General features: G+C 39.2%; 1 protein-coding gene across 1 annotated transcript in view; it reads left to right on the top strand.

Annotated features, from left to right (window-relative positions):
- The window catches only part of Bend2 (BEN domain containing 2), a 93,133-nt gene extending 83,389 nt beyond the window's left edge, over positions 1 to 9,744 (top strand). Inside the window, exons 13-14 of the mRNA XM_087601100.1 lie at positions 6,681 to 6,884; positions 9,556 to 9,744. Of these exons, the coding sequence (XP_087457226.1) occupies positions 6,681 to 6,884; positions 9,556 to 9,683 (332 nt within the window). The 3' untranslated portion in view covers positions 9,684 to 9,744. The remainder of the gene's footprint in view (positions 1 to 6,680; positions 6,885 to 9,555) is intronic.
- Positions 9,745 to 16,431: the final 6,687 nt, after the last annotated feature.

Raw genomic sequence — 16,431 nt, 5'->3', positions numbered from 1 at the left:
TAGGTAGTGGCTTAGTCCCTGGAAGCTCTGGTTGCTTGACATTGTTTTACTTTTGGGGTCTCGAGCCCCTTCAAGCTCTTCCAGTTCTTTCTCTGATTCCTTCAACGGGGGTCCTATTCTCAGTTCAGTGGTTTGCTGCTGGCATTCGCCTCTGTGTTTGCTGTATTCTTGCTGTGTCTCTCAGGAGAGATCTACATCCGGCTCCTGTTGGTCTGCACTTCTTTGCTTCATCCATCTTGTCAAATTGGGTGGCTGTATATGTATGGGCCACATGTGGGGCAGGCTCTGAATGGGTGTTCCTTCTGCCTCTGTTCTAAACTTTGCCTCACTATTCCCTACCAAGGGTATTTTTGTTCCGCTTCTAAAGAAGGAGTGAAGCATTCACATTTTGGTCATCCTTCTTGAGTTTCATGTGTTCTGTGCATCTAGGGTAATTCAAGCATTTGGGCTAATAGCCACTTATAAATGAGTGCATACCATGTATGTCTTTCTGTGATTGGGTTAGCTCACTCAGGATGATATTTTCCAGTTCCAAACATTTGCCTACGAATTTCATAAACTCGTTGTTTTTGATAGCTGAGTAATATTCCATTGTGTAGATGTACCATGTTTTCTGTATCCATTCCTCTGTTGAAGGGCATCTGGGTTCTTTCCAGCTTCTGGCTATTATAAATAAGGCTGCGATGAACATAGTGGAGCATGTGTCTTTGTTATATGTTGGGGCATCTTTTGGGTATATGCCCAGGAGAGGTATAGCTGGGTCCTCAGGCACTTCAATGTCCAATTTTCTGAGGAACCTCCAGACTGATTTCCAGAATGGTTGTACCAGTCTGCAATCCCACCAACAATGGAGGAGTGTTCCTGTTTCTCCACATCTTCGCCAGCATTTGCTGTCACCTGAGCTTTTGATCTTAGCCATTCTCACTGGTGTGAGGTGAAATCTCAGGGTTGTTTTGATTTGCATTTCCCTTATGACTAAAGATGTTGAACATTTCTTTAGGTGTTTCTCAGCCATTCGACATTCCTCAGCTGTGAATTCTTTGTTTAGCTCTGAACCCCATTTTTTAATAGGATTATTTGACTCCCTGCAGTCTAACTTCTTGAGTTCTTTGTATATTTTGCATATAAGCCCTCTATCTGTTGTAGGATTGGTAAAGATCTTTTCCCAACCTGTTGGTTGCCGTTTTGTCCTAACCACAGTGTCCTTTGCCTTACAGAAACTTTGCAGTTTTATGAGATCCCATTTGTCGATTCTTGATCTTAGAGCATATGCCATTGGTGTTTTGTTCAGGAAATTTTCTCCAGTGCCCATGGTTCAAGTTGCTTCCCCACTTTTTCTTCTATTAATTTGAGTGTATCTGGTTTGATGTGGAGGTCCTTGATCCACTTGGACTTAAGCTTTGTACAGGGTGATAAGCATGGATCAATCTGCATTCTTCTACATGCTGACCTCCAGTTGAACCAGCACCATTTGCTGAAAATGCTATCTTTTTTCATGGGATGGAGTTGGCTCCTTTGTCAAAAATCAAGTGACCATTGGTGTGTGGGTTCATTTCTGGGTCTTCAATTCTATTCCATTGGTCTATCTGTCTGTCTCTGTACCAATACCATGCAGTTTTTATCACTATTGCTCTGTAATACTGCTTGAGTTCAGGGATAGTGATTCCCCCTGAAGTCCTTTTATTGTTGAGGATAGTTTTAGCTATCCTGGGTTTTTTGTTATTCCAGATGAATTTGTAAACTGTTCTGTCTAACTCTTTGAAGAATTGGATTGGTATTTTGATGGGGATTGCATTGAATCTGTAGATCGCTTTTGGTAAAATGGCCATTTTCACTATATTAATCCTGCCAATCCATGAGCATAGGAGATCTTTCCATCTTCTGAGGTCTTCTTCAATTTCTTTCTTCAGAGGCTTGAAGTTCTTATTGTAGAGATCTTTTATTTGCTTGGTTAAAGTCACTCCGAGGTACTTTATATTATTTGGGTCTATTATGAAGGGTGTCTTTTCCCTAATTTCTTTCTTGGCTTCTTTCTCTTTTGTGTAGAGGAAGGCTACTGATTTATTTTGAGTTAATTTTATACCCAGCCACTTTGCTGAAGTTGTTTATCAGCTTTAGAAGTTCTCTGGTGGAACTTTTGGGATCACTTAAATATACTATCATGTCATCTGCAAATAGTGATATTTTGACTTCTTCTATTCCGATCTGTATCCCCTTGATCTCCTTTTGTTGTCTGATTGCTCTGGCTAGAACTTCAAGAACTATATTGAATAAGTAGGGGGAGAGTGGGCAGCCTTGTCTAGTCCCTGATTTTAGTGGGATTGCTTCAAGTTTCTCTCCATTTAGTTTAATGTTAGCAACTGGTTTGCTATATATGGCTTTTACTATGTTTAGGTATGGGCCTTGAATTCCTATTCTTTCCAGGACTTTTATCATGAAGGGGTGTTGAATTTTGTCAAATGCTTTCTCAGCATCCAATGAAATGGTCATGTGGTTTTGTTCTTTCAGTTTGTTTATATAATGGATCACGTTGATGGTTTTCCATATATTAAACCATCCCTGCATGCCTGGATTGAAGCCTACTTGATCATGGTGGATGATTGTTTTGATGTGCTCTTGGATTTGGTTTGCCAGAATTTTGTTGAGTATTTTTGCGTCGATATTCATAAGGGAAATTGGTCTGAAGTTCGCTTTCTTTGTTGGGTCTTTGTGTGGTTTAGGTATAAGAGTAATTGTGGCTTCATAGAAGGAATTCGGTAGTGATCCATCTGTTTCAATTTTGTGGAATAGTTTGGATAATATTGGTATGAGGTCTTCTATGAAGGTCTGATAGAATTCTGCACTGAACTCGTCTGGACCTGGGCTCTTTTTGGTTGGGAGACCTTTAATGACTGCTTCTATTTCCTTAGGAGTTATGGGGTTGTTTAACTGGTTTATCTGTTCCTGATTTAACTTCGGTACCTGGTATCTGTCTAGGAAATTGTCCATTTCCTGCAGATTTTCAAGTTTTGTTGAATATAGGCTTTTATAGTAAGATCTGATGATTTTTTGAATTTCCTCTGAATCTGTAGTTATGTCTCCCTTTTCATTTCTGATTTTGTTAATTTGTACACACTCTCTGTGTCCTCTCCTTAGTCTGGCTAAGTGTTTATCTATCTTGTTGATTTTCTCAAAGAACCAACTTTTGGTTCTGTTGATTCTTTCTATGGTTCTTTTTGTTTCTACTAGGTTGATTTAAGCTCTGAGTTTGATTATTTCCTGCCTTCTACTCCTCCTGGGTGTATTTGCTTCTTTCTGTTCTAGAGCTTTTAGGTGTGTTGTCAGGCTGCTGACATATGCTCTCTCCTGTTTCATTCTGCACGCACTCAGAGCTATGAGTTTTCCTCTTAGCACAGCTTTCATTGTGTCCCATAAGTTTGGGTATGTTGTACCTTCATTTTCATTAAATTCTAAGAAGTCTTTAATTTCTTTCTTTATTTCTTCCTTGACCAGGTTATCATTGAGTAGAGCATTGTTCAGCTTCCACGTATATGTGGGCGTTCTTCCCTTATTGTTATTGAAGACCAGCTTTAGGCCGTGGTGGTCTGATAGCACGCATGGGATTATTTCTATCTTTCTGTACCTGTTGAGGCCCGTTTTTTGACCAATTATATGGTTAATTTTGGAGAATGTACAATGAGGTGCTGAGAAGAATGTATATCCTTTTGCTTTAGGTTAGAATGTTCTATAAATATCTGTTAAGTCCATTTGGTTCATGACTTCTCTTAGTCTGTCTACATCTATGTTTAATTTCTATTTCCATGATCTGACCATTGATGAGAGTGGGGTATTGAAATCTCCTACTATTATTGTGTGAGGTGCAATGTGTGCTTTGAGCTTTAGTAAGGTTTCTTTTACGTATGTAGGTGCCCTTGTATTTGGGGCATAGATATTTAGGATTGAGAGTTCATCTTGGTGGATTTTTCCTTTGATGAATATGAAGTGTCCTTCCTAATCTTTTTTGATGACTTTTAGTTGAAAATTGATTTTATTTGATATTAGAATGGCTACTCCAGCTTGCTTCTTCCAACCATTTCCTTGGAAAGTTGTTTTCCAGCCTTTTACTCTGAAGTAGTGTCTGTCTTTGTCTCTGAGGTGTGTTTCCTGTAGGCAGCAGAATGCAGGGTCCTCATTGCGTATCCAGTTTGTTAATCTATGTCTTTTTATTGGGGAGTTGAGACCATTGATATTGAGAGACATTAAGGAATAATGTTTATTGCTTCCTGTTACATTCATATTTGGATGTGAGGCTATGTTTGTGTGCTTTTCTTCTCCTTGTTTTGTTGCCAAGACGTTTAGTTTCTTGCTTTTTCTAGGGTGTAGCTTGCCTCCTTATGTTGGGCTTTACCATTTATTATCCTTTGTAGTGCTGGATTTGTAGAAAGATATTGTGTAAAATTGGTTTTGTCATGGAATATCTTGGTTTCTCCATCTATGTTAATTGAGAGTTTTGCAGGATACAGTAACCTGGGCTGGCATTTGTATTCTCTTAGGGTCTGTATGACATATGTCCAGGATCTTATGGCTTTCATAGTCTCTGGCGAAAAGTCTGGTGTGATCCTGATAGGTCTGCCTTTATATGTTACTTGACCTTTCTCTCTTACTGCTTTTAATATTCTTTCTTTATTTTGTGCATTTGGTGTTTTGACTATTATGTGTCGGGAGGTGTTTCTTTTCTGGTCCAATCTATTTGGAGTTCTGTAGGCTTCTTGTATATCTATGGGTATCTCTTTTTTTAGGTTAGGGAAGTTTTCTTCTATGATTTTGTTGAAGATATTTACTGGTCCTTTGAGCTGGGAGTCTTCACTCTCTTCTATACCTATTATCCTTAGGTTTGATCTTCTCATTGAGTCCTGGATTTCCTGTATGTTTTGGACCAGTAGCTTTTTCCGTTTTACATTATCTTTGGCAGTTGTGTCGATGATTTCTATGAAATCTTTTGCTCCTGAGATTCTCTCTTCTATCTCTTGTATTCTGTTGGTGATGCTTGTATCTACGGCTCCTTGTCTCTTCCTTTGGTTTTCTATATCCAGGGTTGTTTCCCTGTGTTCCTTCTTGATTGCTTCTATTTCTATTTTTAAATCCTTCAATTGTTTGATTGTGTTTTCCTGGAATTCTTTCAGGGATTTTTGTGATTCCTCTCTATAGGCTTCTACTTCTTTATTTATGTTTTCCTGGAATTCTTTCAGGGATTTTTGTGATTCCTCTCTATAGGCTTCTACTTGTTTATTTATGTTTTCCTGCATTTCTCTAAGACATTCTTCATGTCTTTCTTGAAGTCCTCCAGCATCATGATCAAATATGATTTTAAATCTAGATCTTGCTTTTCTGGTGTGTTTGGATATTCATTATTTGCTTTGGTGGGAGAATTGGGCTCTGATGATGCCATGCAGTCTTGTTTTCTGTTGTTTGGGTTCCTGCGCTTGCCCCTCCCCATCAGATTATCTCTGGTTTTACTTTGTTCTGCTATTTCTGATAGTGGATAGAGTGTCCTGTAAGCCTGTGTAACAGGAGTATTGTAGACCTTTTTTCCTGTTTTCTTTCAGCCAGTTATGGGAACAGAGTGTTCTGCTTTCAGGCGTGTAGTTTTTCCTGTCTACAGGTCTTTGGCTGTTCCTGTAGGCCTGAAGAGTTCCTGTGTGTTCCTGTGAGTCAGAAATGTGGGCCGAGTGTAGTCTCTTCTGGTTTCCCAGGTTTGTCTGCCTCTCTGAAGGTTTAGGTCTCCCTCCCACGGGATTTCGGTGCAGAGAGCTGTTAATCCAGTCCCTTTAGGTCTCGGGTGCAGGGGGTCTGCTGCTCCAGTGCCCCTATCTTCCTGTTCCCAGAGGCCTTATACAGTTTCCTCTTGGGCCAGGGATGTGGGCAGGGGTGGGCAGTATTGGTGGTCTCTCCCGCTCTGCAGTCTCAGGAGTGCCCACCTGTCAGGGCAGTGAGCTCTCTCTTCCACGGGGTTTGGGAACAGTGAGCTTCGGGCAGGGCTCAGTGAAGTTTGGAATCCAGCTAGAAACCGGAAGTGTCCAGTCCTAGAGGGATTTTGCCTTTGTGTGTCCTGAGACCACCAGTCAGGTCGTTTGGAGCAGAAATTTTGGTCTTACTTGTGGTCCCGAGGCTCAAGTTTGCTTGTGGGGTGCTGCTTATGAGCTCTCCACTAGGGCAGCAACCAGGAGGGCCTGTGCCGTCCTTTCTGGGCGCCCCTGTGGACCGAGGTCCCAGATGGCGTTTGGTGTTTTCCTCTGGTGTCAGAAATGTGGGCAGAGTGTAGTTTCTTCTGGGTTTCCAGGCTTGTCTGCCTCTCTATGTCTTATTTCTTATGATGTCTCATAATCTACTAAAATTAAAAAAAATTAAAATATAACTTATAATAATTTCAAAAAATTTCAAACAACATATTCTTATCATATTTCTTTCCCCTCCTCCAAGTCCTCCCAGATCCTCCCACCTCCTTATCTACCCAGCTTACTTATTTTGCTTATTCTCAAAAAAAGTCCAAAAACCTATAAAACAAAACACTAGAAATTTGAGATTTAATTCTTTTAAAATCTCAAATTCTTGAACACAAAAAATCCAGAAAAAAAATCACTCTTTCTAAAAGAGTCTTTTAAAAATACAACCTAATGTCTACTTTTCTGTTTTGATTCTAGTATTTATTGGAGATCCATCTAGAGATATACACATACCATATTCCGTACTGAAAATAGCAAAAACCCATTTGCGTCCAGACCTGGCAGCCAAATACATCATACTCCACTTGTTTCCAGAAGAAGTCCTAATTGAAAGTAACGTCTATGGCAATATGCAGTGTGGCCTGTTCGCCCTTGATTCCAATAGGATTGATGCTCTCCGAGGTTTGTTACATGTCGAGCATGTGGTGTTAAGAGAAAGGGGCCAAAAGAAGACTTCATCCATTTATGTATTTTCTCAGAGAGATGGAAATTGTACTCAGTATTTCACTAGGGACTAGTAAAATTCATGATTTGTACTTCTCTCTGCACTTGGCTTCTGAAGACTAACTGCTCTGTCCTGGGTGGAAAGGAAAGGCTCTACTGACTCTAGATTTTTGCTGTTGAATTCCATAGGTATGGTCACTCAACAACATTTTCATTGACTGAGGCTCAGGATTAAAAGTGAGGTTTTTTATTGATTTGCAAAATTTCCTTGCTGCATGTTGATATAGACTAGGTTCTACTTATAACATATGTAAATGAAGTAAGAATCTTCCCTCCAAAATTCAGTGATTTTTTTTTTAAATTTGGACAAAGGACGAAGCAGAGTATGTCTTGTGTTGTTGGTGCTCAACACAGATATGCATACCTGTAATCCCAAGCCTACTCTACTGATGTTTGCCTGACAACTGTCTTTGTAAGCTTCTGCTGTCATTTCACCCAGTTGTTGTTCACCTTTAAAACAAACACCTACAACTCATGCTAAAAAATACATAGTATGCTGTAACACAGTATAGTCTTGTGTGTGATCCTAAAGTAAAAGAAACACATGTTGTAATAACTCTACCTCATTTATGTGTCCACAGGACCTTTAACATTTTTCTTTTTCTTTTCTTTCTTTCTTGTTTTCCAATGGATGTCCACCATCTTTGATGTGGGATTTTTCAGAGATAGGGTTTCCATTGCTGTCAACAGACACCATGACCAAGGCGAGTCTTATAAAGGACAACATCTAATTGGAGCTAGATTGCACATTCAGAGGTTTAGTCCATTATCATCAGAGCAGGAAGCATGGCAGTGTCTAGGCAGATATGGTGCTGGAGGAGCTGAGAGTTCTACATCTGGTTCCAAAGGCAAACAGAAGACTGGCTCCCACATGGCTAGGAAGAGGGTCTCAAAGTCTACCCTGACAGTACCACACTTCCCTCAACCAGGACACACCTCCCAACAGTGCCATTCCCTATTGGCCAAGCCACCACAGCATTTACTATTAACTTATATACTAAATGGAGACTAACTTCAGAATATCTATCATATTTCTCAACTATACACAGACTTTCCCCTAAAATTTCTTTCAGGACTAATTGAAACATTGGAGAACACATTTTTGAAAGCACAAATCCCCTTCAGTCCCTTGTGTCTACTTCTTGTAAGATTTGCAAATGTTGTTTGTCTTCTAATATGCTTATTATGTGCCACAGCTTTATAGTCACAGACACATGTGTCAACCCTTTTCCTAACTTGTTTTTAATTTTATAAAAGTGTCCATCAGGGGCCAAGGAGATAACTCCTTCAGCAATATGCTTGCTTTGCAAGCATGAGGATCTGCTTATGATTCTGAGAATGCATGAACAAATATAGGGCATGGTGGTGCATGTCCATAATCTCAGGGCTGGGGAGGCAGAGACAGGAAGCTCTCTGAGGCTTGGTAGCCAATCAGTCTAGCTGAATTGGAGAGTTCTAAATCAGTAAGAGACCTTGTCTCAAATATACTGCATGGCATTTCTGAGGTCGACAACCAAGACTGTCCTTTTCCCCACTGTTCATTCTCTCTCTGTGTCTCTCTCTGTGTCTCTGTCTCTGTCTCTCTCTGTCTCTCTGTCTCTCTGTCTCTCTCTCTCTCTCTCTCTCTCTAATAAAACTAAGCTCATCAGAGAAAAGTCTGCCTCTGGATCCAGTGATTTATCACAAACTGTTCATTCTAGGGTACTGCTAGTCTCAGTAAACCTTTTGGGTGTGAAAGCGTTTGACACATGTATTGCTAAACATTTTGAATCTGTGCTTTTTTTTAATCAGCATTATCCTGATTTATTAGCTTATTAAATCTGCAGAAACACAAACAGATCAATTTTACAAATTAATGCTGACGTGAAGGGACCACCAGATGTTAAGGGATCAAAGGTATTGGAGCACTAACCAGCAAAAGCATTGAAAGCAGCCTTGCTATACTAAAAAAAAAAATCTGTCTTCTCTATTTCCATCTTGTTTTTCCATTTCCTCTAAAAACACTTCTTGAATTATGTTACTTTGTCACCTTCTTTAATGTACCATCTTTCTAGGAATGAAAGGTCTAAATCCCCTTATAATTTGTTAGAGATATGACCATCAGTAGCAAAACAGATGTGATAGCTTCCTGAGTCTACACGTGTGAAGAGACTGCAGTTTCTTGTATATTACAAGGACTTAAGATGCTTTTTCTTGAGATAATGAATATGCCAAATGCATATTTGAGACACTTAAGGATAAGGAGATTTTGATCTTGGGTAATTACGAAAGCTGAGGATTTCTATCCTGATATGAAATAAGCTCATTGGAGATTGTTACTTGAGAATGGCGCTATTTCATGTTATTATTTTTTCAGATTTATCCAGCTAATTTAATAATGCCTGTAATCCATGCATTCCAATTAATTAAACTGGTAAAGATCCTTTGCTGGGGTGCAGTTCAATGGTGTTTGATCCCCAGCACTGAAAAATAGGCCAAATGAGAAAGCTGTAGAACTAAGAGTGCATGGGTTCATTTCCCTGACAGGTGATGCCCAAATAACTGTGCTGTTTTGTCTCTTTATCACCAGAATTTCTTCAGGACAACTACCCTGAACATGATCTAGAAGAAACGGGATATCATTGGAAATTGTGTGTGACAGCCATCAACAGCTGTCTGCAAATCCTTAGACAAGGCCCAAGGAATGTCACAGTCTAATCATTCTAATTCCTCCCAACAACTCTTTCCACGGAGTCAACCAGACATGAAACTAACTGATTGCACTTACCCAATTTTTTTCTAAAATAGTAGATCATTTTGTAAGTTTCCAAAGTAGTAATGCCAGATTTAGCATGTCGTAATGATGACGTTTTGTACTGACTACCAATTAACCAAAGATCTTTTTCTGTTTTCAAGAATTAGTTTGTCTCTGGACAAAGTGGGGAACAGTGTACTTCTTTCTTGAGCTTCCAGTTAGAGGAATACTATGGAATTCTTTTTTTTTTTCCTTTTCTTTTTTCGGAGCTGGGACCCGACCCCAGGGCCTTGCGCTTGCTAGGCAAGCGCTCTACCACTGAGCTAAATCCCCAACCCATACTAGGAAATTCTTAAATGATTATTTTACCTGGTTATTTGAATAAGGAGTGAGAGCAGTATACTTAGCACTTAATGGCAGACGAAATCTGAGTGCCTGCAACACGCAGGTAGAGAACTGTAATTGGAAAAATACAAGATGTGTTAAGCATTTCTTGCATATGGTAGAAACTTGGTATTTGTCAAGTCAGTTGACAGTTTAGAACTTAGGCAAAAACTGTTGATTCAGAAAAGACATGTTATCTACTTACATCCAGAATGCCTTTGGTGGCTTCCTTATACATCGTATACAGTAACAAAATTGCTGTCACATTCACTTGACATAGCCTTCCAGAGATAAGACTTAGTTGCCTTGATATACTCCAGATAGAGTAGTATTTTTAAAATTACCTCTTGATACCATTTTTATTACACAATTTCTCATGTTAAATGCCAGGGGAGCTGACATTCCTCTTAGCAATTAAACTTTTAAAATGTCTGTGAGTAATAAGGATCTGACCAAATTCGGACACTCAAAATATTTTTGGTTTTTGAAGTGTCTGGGTAAAGGTTTTAATATACTACCATTTTTTCAGATACGTTCTACTAGTTGAGTGCACACAAATTTAAATCTGACATTACTTTGTGCATAAGAAAACAATGGTCAGAAATTCAGAGAAAAGTGCTCTTAAAACAGTGGTTATCAACCTGTGGGTCACAGTCCTTTTGGGGACAAGTGACCCTTTCATAGGGGTCACATATCAGATATCTTGCTATAATTGGGGGTCACCAAACATGAAAAACTATATTAAAGGATTACAGCATTAGGAAGGTTTAGGGCCAGTCATAAATTAATATTCACACAAATATTCAAATAATTAATATTATCAGGAATATTGGAGAAATGAAAAAGGTCCATCTTCCTCATGAATAGTGTTTTGTTCTTAACGTAAGTCCCTTATTATAGAGAATGTTATTGGATGATTTAGCCACAGAAATAGCCCAATTATTTGAATATTTGTGTTTAGGAAACATTTTATTAGTTATAATGCCATCTTTTAGCTGTAAACCTATAGAAATTTTATATACGTGAAGTAAATTTTAAATTAGTTACAAAGTTTCTTACATGAAACACCAGTATAACCCAAAATTATATCTTACATGGTTGACCTCCACTAACTTCAGTATTTTGATAAAAAAGAGGGGAAAAAATCCAATGGAAAGAGATAATGTACGTCCATTAAGTAGTATAACTATTTTGAAGTCCTGTTATTGTCACAACTTGTGAGAGATATTAATATTTTTAGGTGACCAATTTTTAGAAGACATGTACACACCCACCAATTTGAAAACTAAATTCAACTTTTAGAGTCTTAATATAATACGGTATGTCTTCATAAGGATTATCTGTGACATATTAGATGTTGTAGATAGTTGTGGTAATATGTTTATTACCATAATATATGCACAAGGCTCTGGGTTAAATTTTGGTACCAAAAGAAAAAAAAGAAATTAACATTTTAAGGCTCTGTACCCTAAATAAATATATAAACAAAGGAATATTTTCCTTTAGCTTTACAAAATTCTAAGGGGTATTTACAAAGGATTTAAAAAGTAGATAGTTAAAAAATATTTTATAATTGACAAAAGAATTTTGACAAGAACTATTTAGACTTACTTATTTAAGCAAGTCTCTGCCTTCATCATTCAGTTTAACCAGTCTTATAAATATTGATGTTTGAGCTAACATAGAAATAAAAACCCATGCTATAAATATACATCAAAACATAGCATTGTCCTCCATGAATCCATGCATCTATTTGGTAGTTTAAAATGCAATTTAAAAAGAGGAAAGTGAAATTACATGCTAGGCAAGAAATTACTTCAAACTGCATATACAGATTTCAAATTGAACTTGTCCATTTCAAAACAAAACCACAAGATCAATATTCTCTGTATTTGATCAGTTTTTAAGACACATGGCCATTGATTAAATAAATCGTTTGGAATAGTGCTCCAATAGAACGTCCCACTGGAATAGAAACATTCATGACTTGTTCGGTGTGCTAGCCACTAGGCCTATGTAACTATTCAACACTTGAAAAATTTCATGAGTTAAATTCGAATTTTGGGTGCTAAAATTGAAAGGTGGGTTTGGATGGCACATTTGAGATATATTGCCATCTTATTTCTGATTTTATAATAGGAAGGACTTAATTTCGAGGCCCATACATACTAGGCAAGAACTTTAAAGATCAAAGAGTAACCTTCATTTGTATAAAATATTCAGAATAGCTCCTATTGTTTGAGATATAACATGTATATCTTCTGTGAAAATCTTATGTTGCAAGATAATACTTGCATGATGATACTGAATATTTTATTGTACACTTGCTGTCTTCAAAATTTTACAGATTTCAACCTGTTGTATTATCTTGGTAAATGTCTGATTTTAAGACTTGTTTTTGATAAGTACATTTTTCTTTGTTCTCTAAATAAACGAAATGAGTAAACATTTAAAATATTCTTAACATAAATGCTTTGGTTGCTTTTTAAAAACTTAATTTTTTTTAACTTTTTCACTTTACATCCTTCTCACTACCCCCTTCCCCCCAGAGTCCTTCCCCCATCACCTCTCTCCTTCTCCACTGGCACATCAAGTCTCTGTGAGGCTAGGTGCTTCCTCACCTACCGAGGCCAGACGAGGCGCCCAGCTACTAGACATATCCCACAGACAGGCCATGTCTTCTGGAATAGCTTCTGCTCCAGTTGGTCAGGACCTGCATGAAGACCAATCTGCACATCTGCTACATATGTGCATGTGGTAGGGGCTCTAGGTCCAGCCTGTGTATGCTCTTTGGTTGGTAGTCCAGTCTCTGGAAGCCCCACGGGTCCAGACTCTCTTGGTCTTTCTGTGGAGTTCCTATTCCTGTCAAGGCCCATAATAGTTGCTCCTATTTTTCCATAAGAGTCTCCAAGCTCCACCCACAGTTTGGCAGTGGGTATCTGTATCAGCCTCAGTCAGCTGCTGGGTAGAGCCTCTCAGAGGATAGTTAATGCTAGAGTCCTGTTTGTAAGCATAACAGAGTATCATTAATAGTGTTACAGATTGGTGCTTGCACATGGAATGGGTCTGAACTCTAAAGAAACAAAATGAGTAAACATTTAAATATTTTTAACAAATGCTTTCGGTCGCTTTTTATAGAACTTTTACTAATGCTATCTTACAGTGTTTCATGGAAATGATGAGTTTTTCTGGTGATTTCATAATTGAGACACATACAAAACATGTGCTTTCTTCTTTTTTAAGCAAAAATAGGCAATGCACTGTTTACAGTGAACTTTGACACCATTCTTAAAAAACCACTTTGTTCTCCTTTAAGATGTACTAATTAGGAATCTTAATTAATTAGTAAAATAAGCTTGGAAGGTCAATGGCTTACAAATCCCAGTCCACAAACGTAAGTAGGCAAGAAATTTAACTATGTTCTCACAACTTCATTTATACTTTGAGGCTCCATGGGGCCTTTGAATTTCCTTGGAAGGCACATTAATAGCCCAAGGCATGAGCAGAAGCAGAGGCAGGCTGAGGAGAACACCATCAAGTGAGAGCCTTCATGACTGTTTTCTAAGTATTGGGCTCTTCCAGGATAGGGAGAGATTATCAAAATCATGCTTTTCTCATTTTCCTTAACCACCATCTGCTGAGTTATCTCAATCTTATCTGGTCTTTAGTTATTTGTATTCCTCTCTTCAAAACCTATTTTCCTTTGCCAAAAAATCAGCTTTGAAAAGACACACAAGTAACATTAAAGTCAACCGGTTATATTTAGGAAATATACACGCCTATACAAATATACTAACGCCTGCAGAGACAGTTCATGAAAAAAGCCATGAACTTGAAGGAGAGTACTGCTCAAAAAGAGGAAAGGAAAGGGAAAAAAACAATTAAATTATAATCTTAAAAATAAACCCACATTCTGGTCAAATAGCTGTGTTTTCATTTTAAAATTACGTTTATTGAGCATGTAGGGAAGGGCTGAGCATACATGTTCCATTCCAGGCCACAGGTGACTTGCACAAGTGCACGCTCTTCTTCCACTGTGAATTCTGCAGATTGCGCTGAGATGTCAGTCTTCGATTTTCCCCCATCTTTATTAACTTGAGTATTTCTTATATACATTTCGAGTGTTATTCCCTTTCCCGGTTTCCGGGCAAACATCCCCCTCCCCCCTCCCCTTCCTTATGGGTGTTCCCCTCCCAACCCTCCCCCCATTGCTGCCCTCCCCCCAACAGTCTAGTTCACTGGGGGTTCAGTCTTAGCAGGACCCAGGGCTTCCCCTTCCACTGGTGCTCTTACTAGGATATTCATTGCTACCTATGAGGTCAGAGTCCAGGGTCAGTCCATGTATAGTCTTTAGGTAGTGGCTTAGTCCCTGGAAGCTCTGGTTGCTTGGCATTGTTGTACATATGGGGTCTCGAGCCCCTTCAAGCTCTTCCAGTTCTTTCTCTGATTCCTTCAACGGGGGTCCTATTCTCAGTTCAGTGGTTTGCTGCTGGCATTCGCCTCTGTATTTGCTGTATTCTGGCTGTGTCTCTCAGGAGAGATCTACATCCGGCTCCTGTCGGTCTGCACTTCTTTGCTTCATCCATCTTGTCTAATTGGGTGGCTGTATATGTATGGGCCACATGTGGGGCAGGCTCTGAATGGGTGTTCCTTCAGTCTCTGTTTTAATCTTTGCCTCTCTCTTCCCTGCCAAGGGTATTCTTGTTCCCCTTTTAAAGAAGGAGTGAACCATTCACATTTTGATCATCCGTCTTGAGTTTCATTTGTTCTATGCATCTAGGGTAATTCAAGCATTTGCGCTAATAGCCACTTATAAATGAGTGCATACCATGTGTGTGTTTCTGTGATTGGGTTACCTCACTCAGGATGATATTTTCCAGTTCTGTCCATTTGCCTATGAATTTTATAAAGTCATTGTTTTTGATAGCTGAGTAATATTCCATTGTGTAGATGTACCACATTTTCTGTATCCATTCCTCTGTTGAAGGGCATCCGGGTTCTTTCCAGCTTCTGGCTATTATAAATAAGGCTGCGATGAACATAGTGGAGCACATGTCTCTTTTATATGTTTAGGCATCTTTTGGGTATATGCCCAAGAGAGGTATAGCTGGATCCTCAGGCAGTTCAATGTCCAATTTTCTGAGGAACCTCCAGACTGATTTCCAGAATGGTTTTACCAGTCTGCAATCCCACCAACAATGGAGGAGTGTTCCTCTTTCTCCACATCCTCGCCAGCATCTGCTGTCACCTGAGTTTTTGATCTTAGCCATTCTCACTGGTGTGAGGTGAAATCTCAGGGTTGTTTTGATTTGCATTTCCCTTATGACTAAAGATGTTGAACATTTCTTTAGGTGTTTCTCAGCCATTCGGCATTCCTCAGCTGTGAATTCTTTGTTTAGCTCTGAACCCCATTTTTTAATAGGGTTATTTGTTTCCCTGCGGTCTAACTTCTTGAGTTCTTTGTATATTTTGGATATAAGGCCTCTATCTGTTGTAGGATTGGTAAAGATCTTTTCCCAATCTGTTGGTTGCCGTTTTGTCCTAACCACAGTGTCCTTTGCCTTACAGAAGCTTTGCAGTTTTATGAGATCCCATTTGTCGATTCTTGATCTTAGAGCAGAAGCCATTGGTGTTTTTTTTTTATTATTATTAACTTGAGTATTTCTTATATACATTTCGAGTGTTATTCCCTTTCCCAGTTTCCGGGCAAACATCCCCCTCCCCCCTCCCCTTTCTTATCGGTGTTCCCCTCCCCACCCTCCCCCCATTGCCGCCCTCCTCCCAACAGTCTAGTTCACTGGGGGTTCAGTCTTAGCAGGACCCAGGGCTTCCCCTTCCACTGGTGCTCTTACTAGGATATTCATTGCTACCTATGAGGTCAGAGTCCAGGGTCAGTCCATGTATAGTCTTTAGGTAGTGGCTTAGTCCCTGGAAGCTCTGGTTGCTTGGCATTGTTGTACATATGGGGTCTCGAGCCCCTTCAAGCTCTTCCAGTTCTTTCTCTGATTCCTTCAACGGGGGTCCTATTCTCAGTTCAGTGGTTTGCTGCTGGTATTCGCCTCTGTATTTGCTGTATTCTGGCTGTGTCTCTCAGGAGCGATCTACATCCGGCTCCTGTCGGTCTGCACTTCTTTGCTTCATCCATCTTGTCTAATTGGATGGCTGTATATGCATGGGCCACATGTGGGGCAGACTCTGAATGGGTGTTCCTTCAGTCTCTATTTTAATCTTTGCCTCTCTCTTCCCTGCCAAGGGTATTCTTGTTCCCCTTTTAAAGAAGGAGTGAACCATTCACATTTTGATCATCTGTCTTGAGTTTCATTTGTT

Source organism: Rattus norvegicus, chromosome X (genome assembly GCF_021556685.1).
Source record: "Rattus norvegicus strain SHRSP/BbbUtx chromosome X, alternate assembly SHRSP_T2T, whole genome shotgun sequence".
Lineage (NCBI taxonomy): Eukaryota > Metazoa > Chordata > Mammalia > Rodentia > Muridae > Rattus > Rattus norvegicus.
The sequence above is the reverse complement of the archived record's forward strand: the minus strand, read 5'-3'. Positions and strand labels throughout refer to the sequence as shown.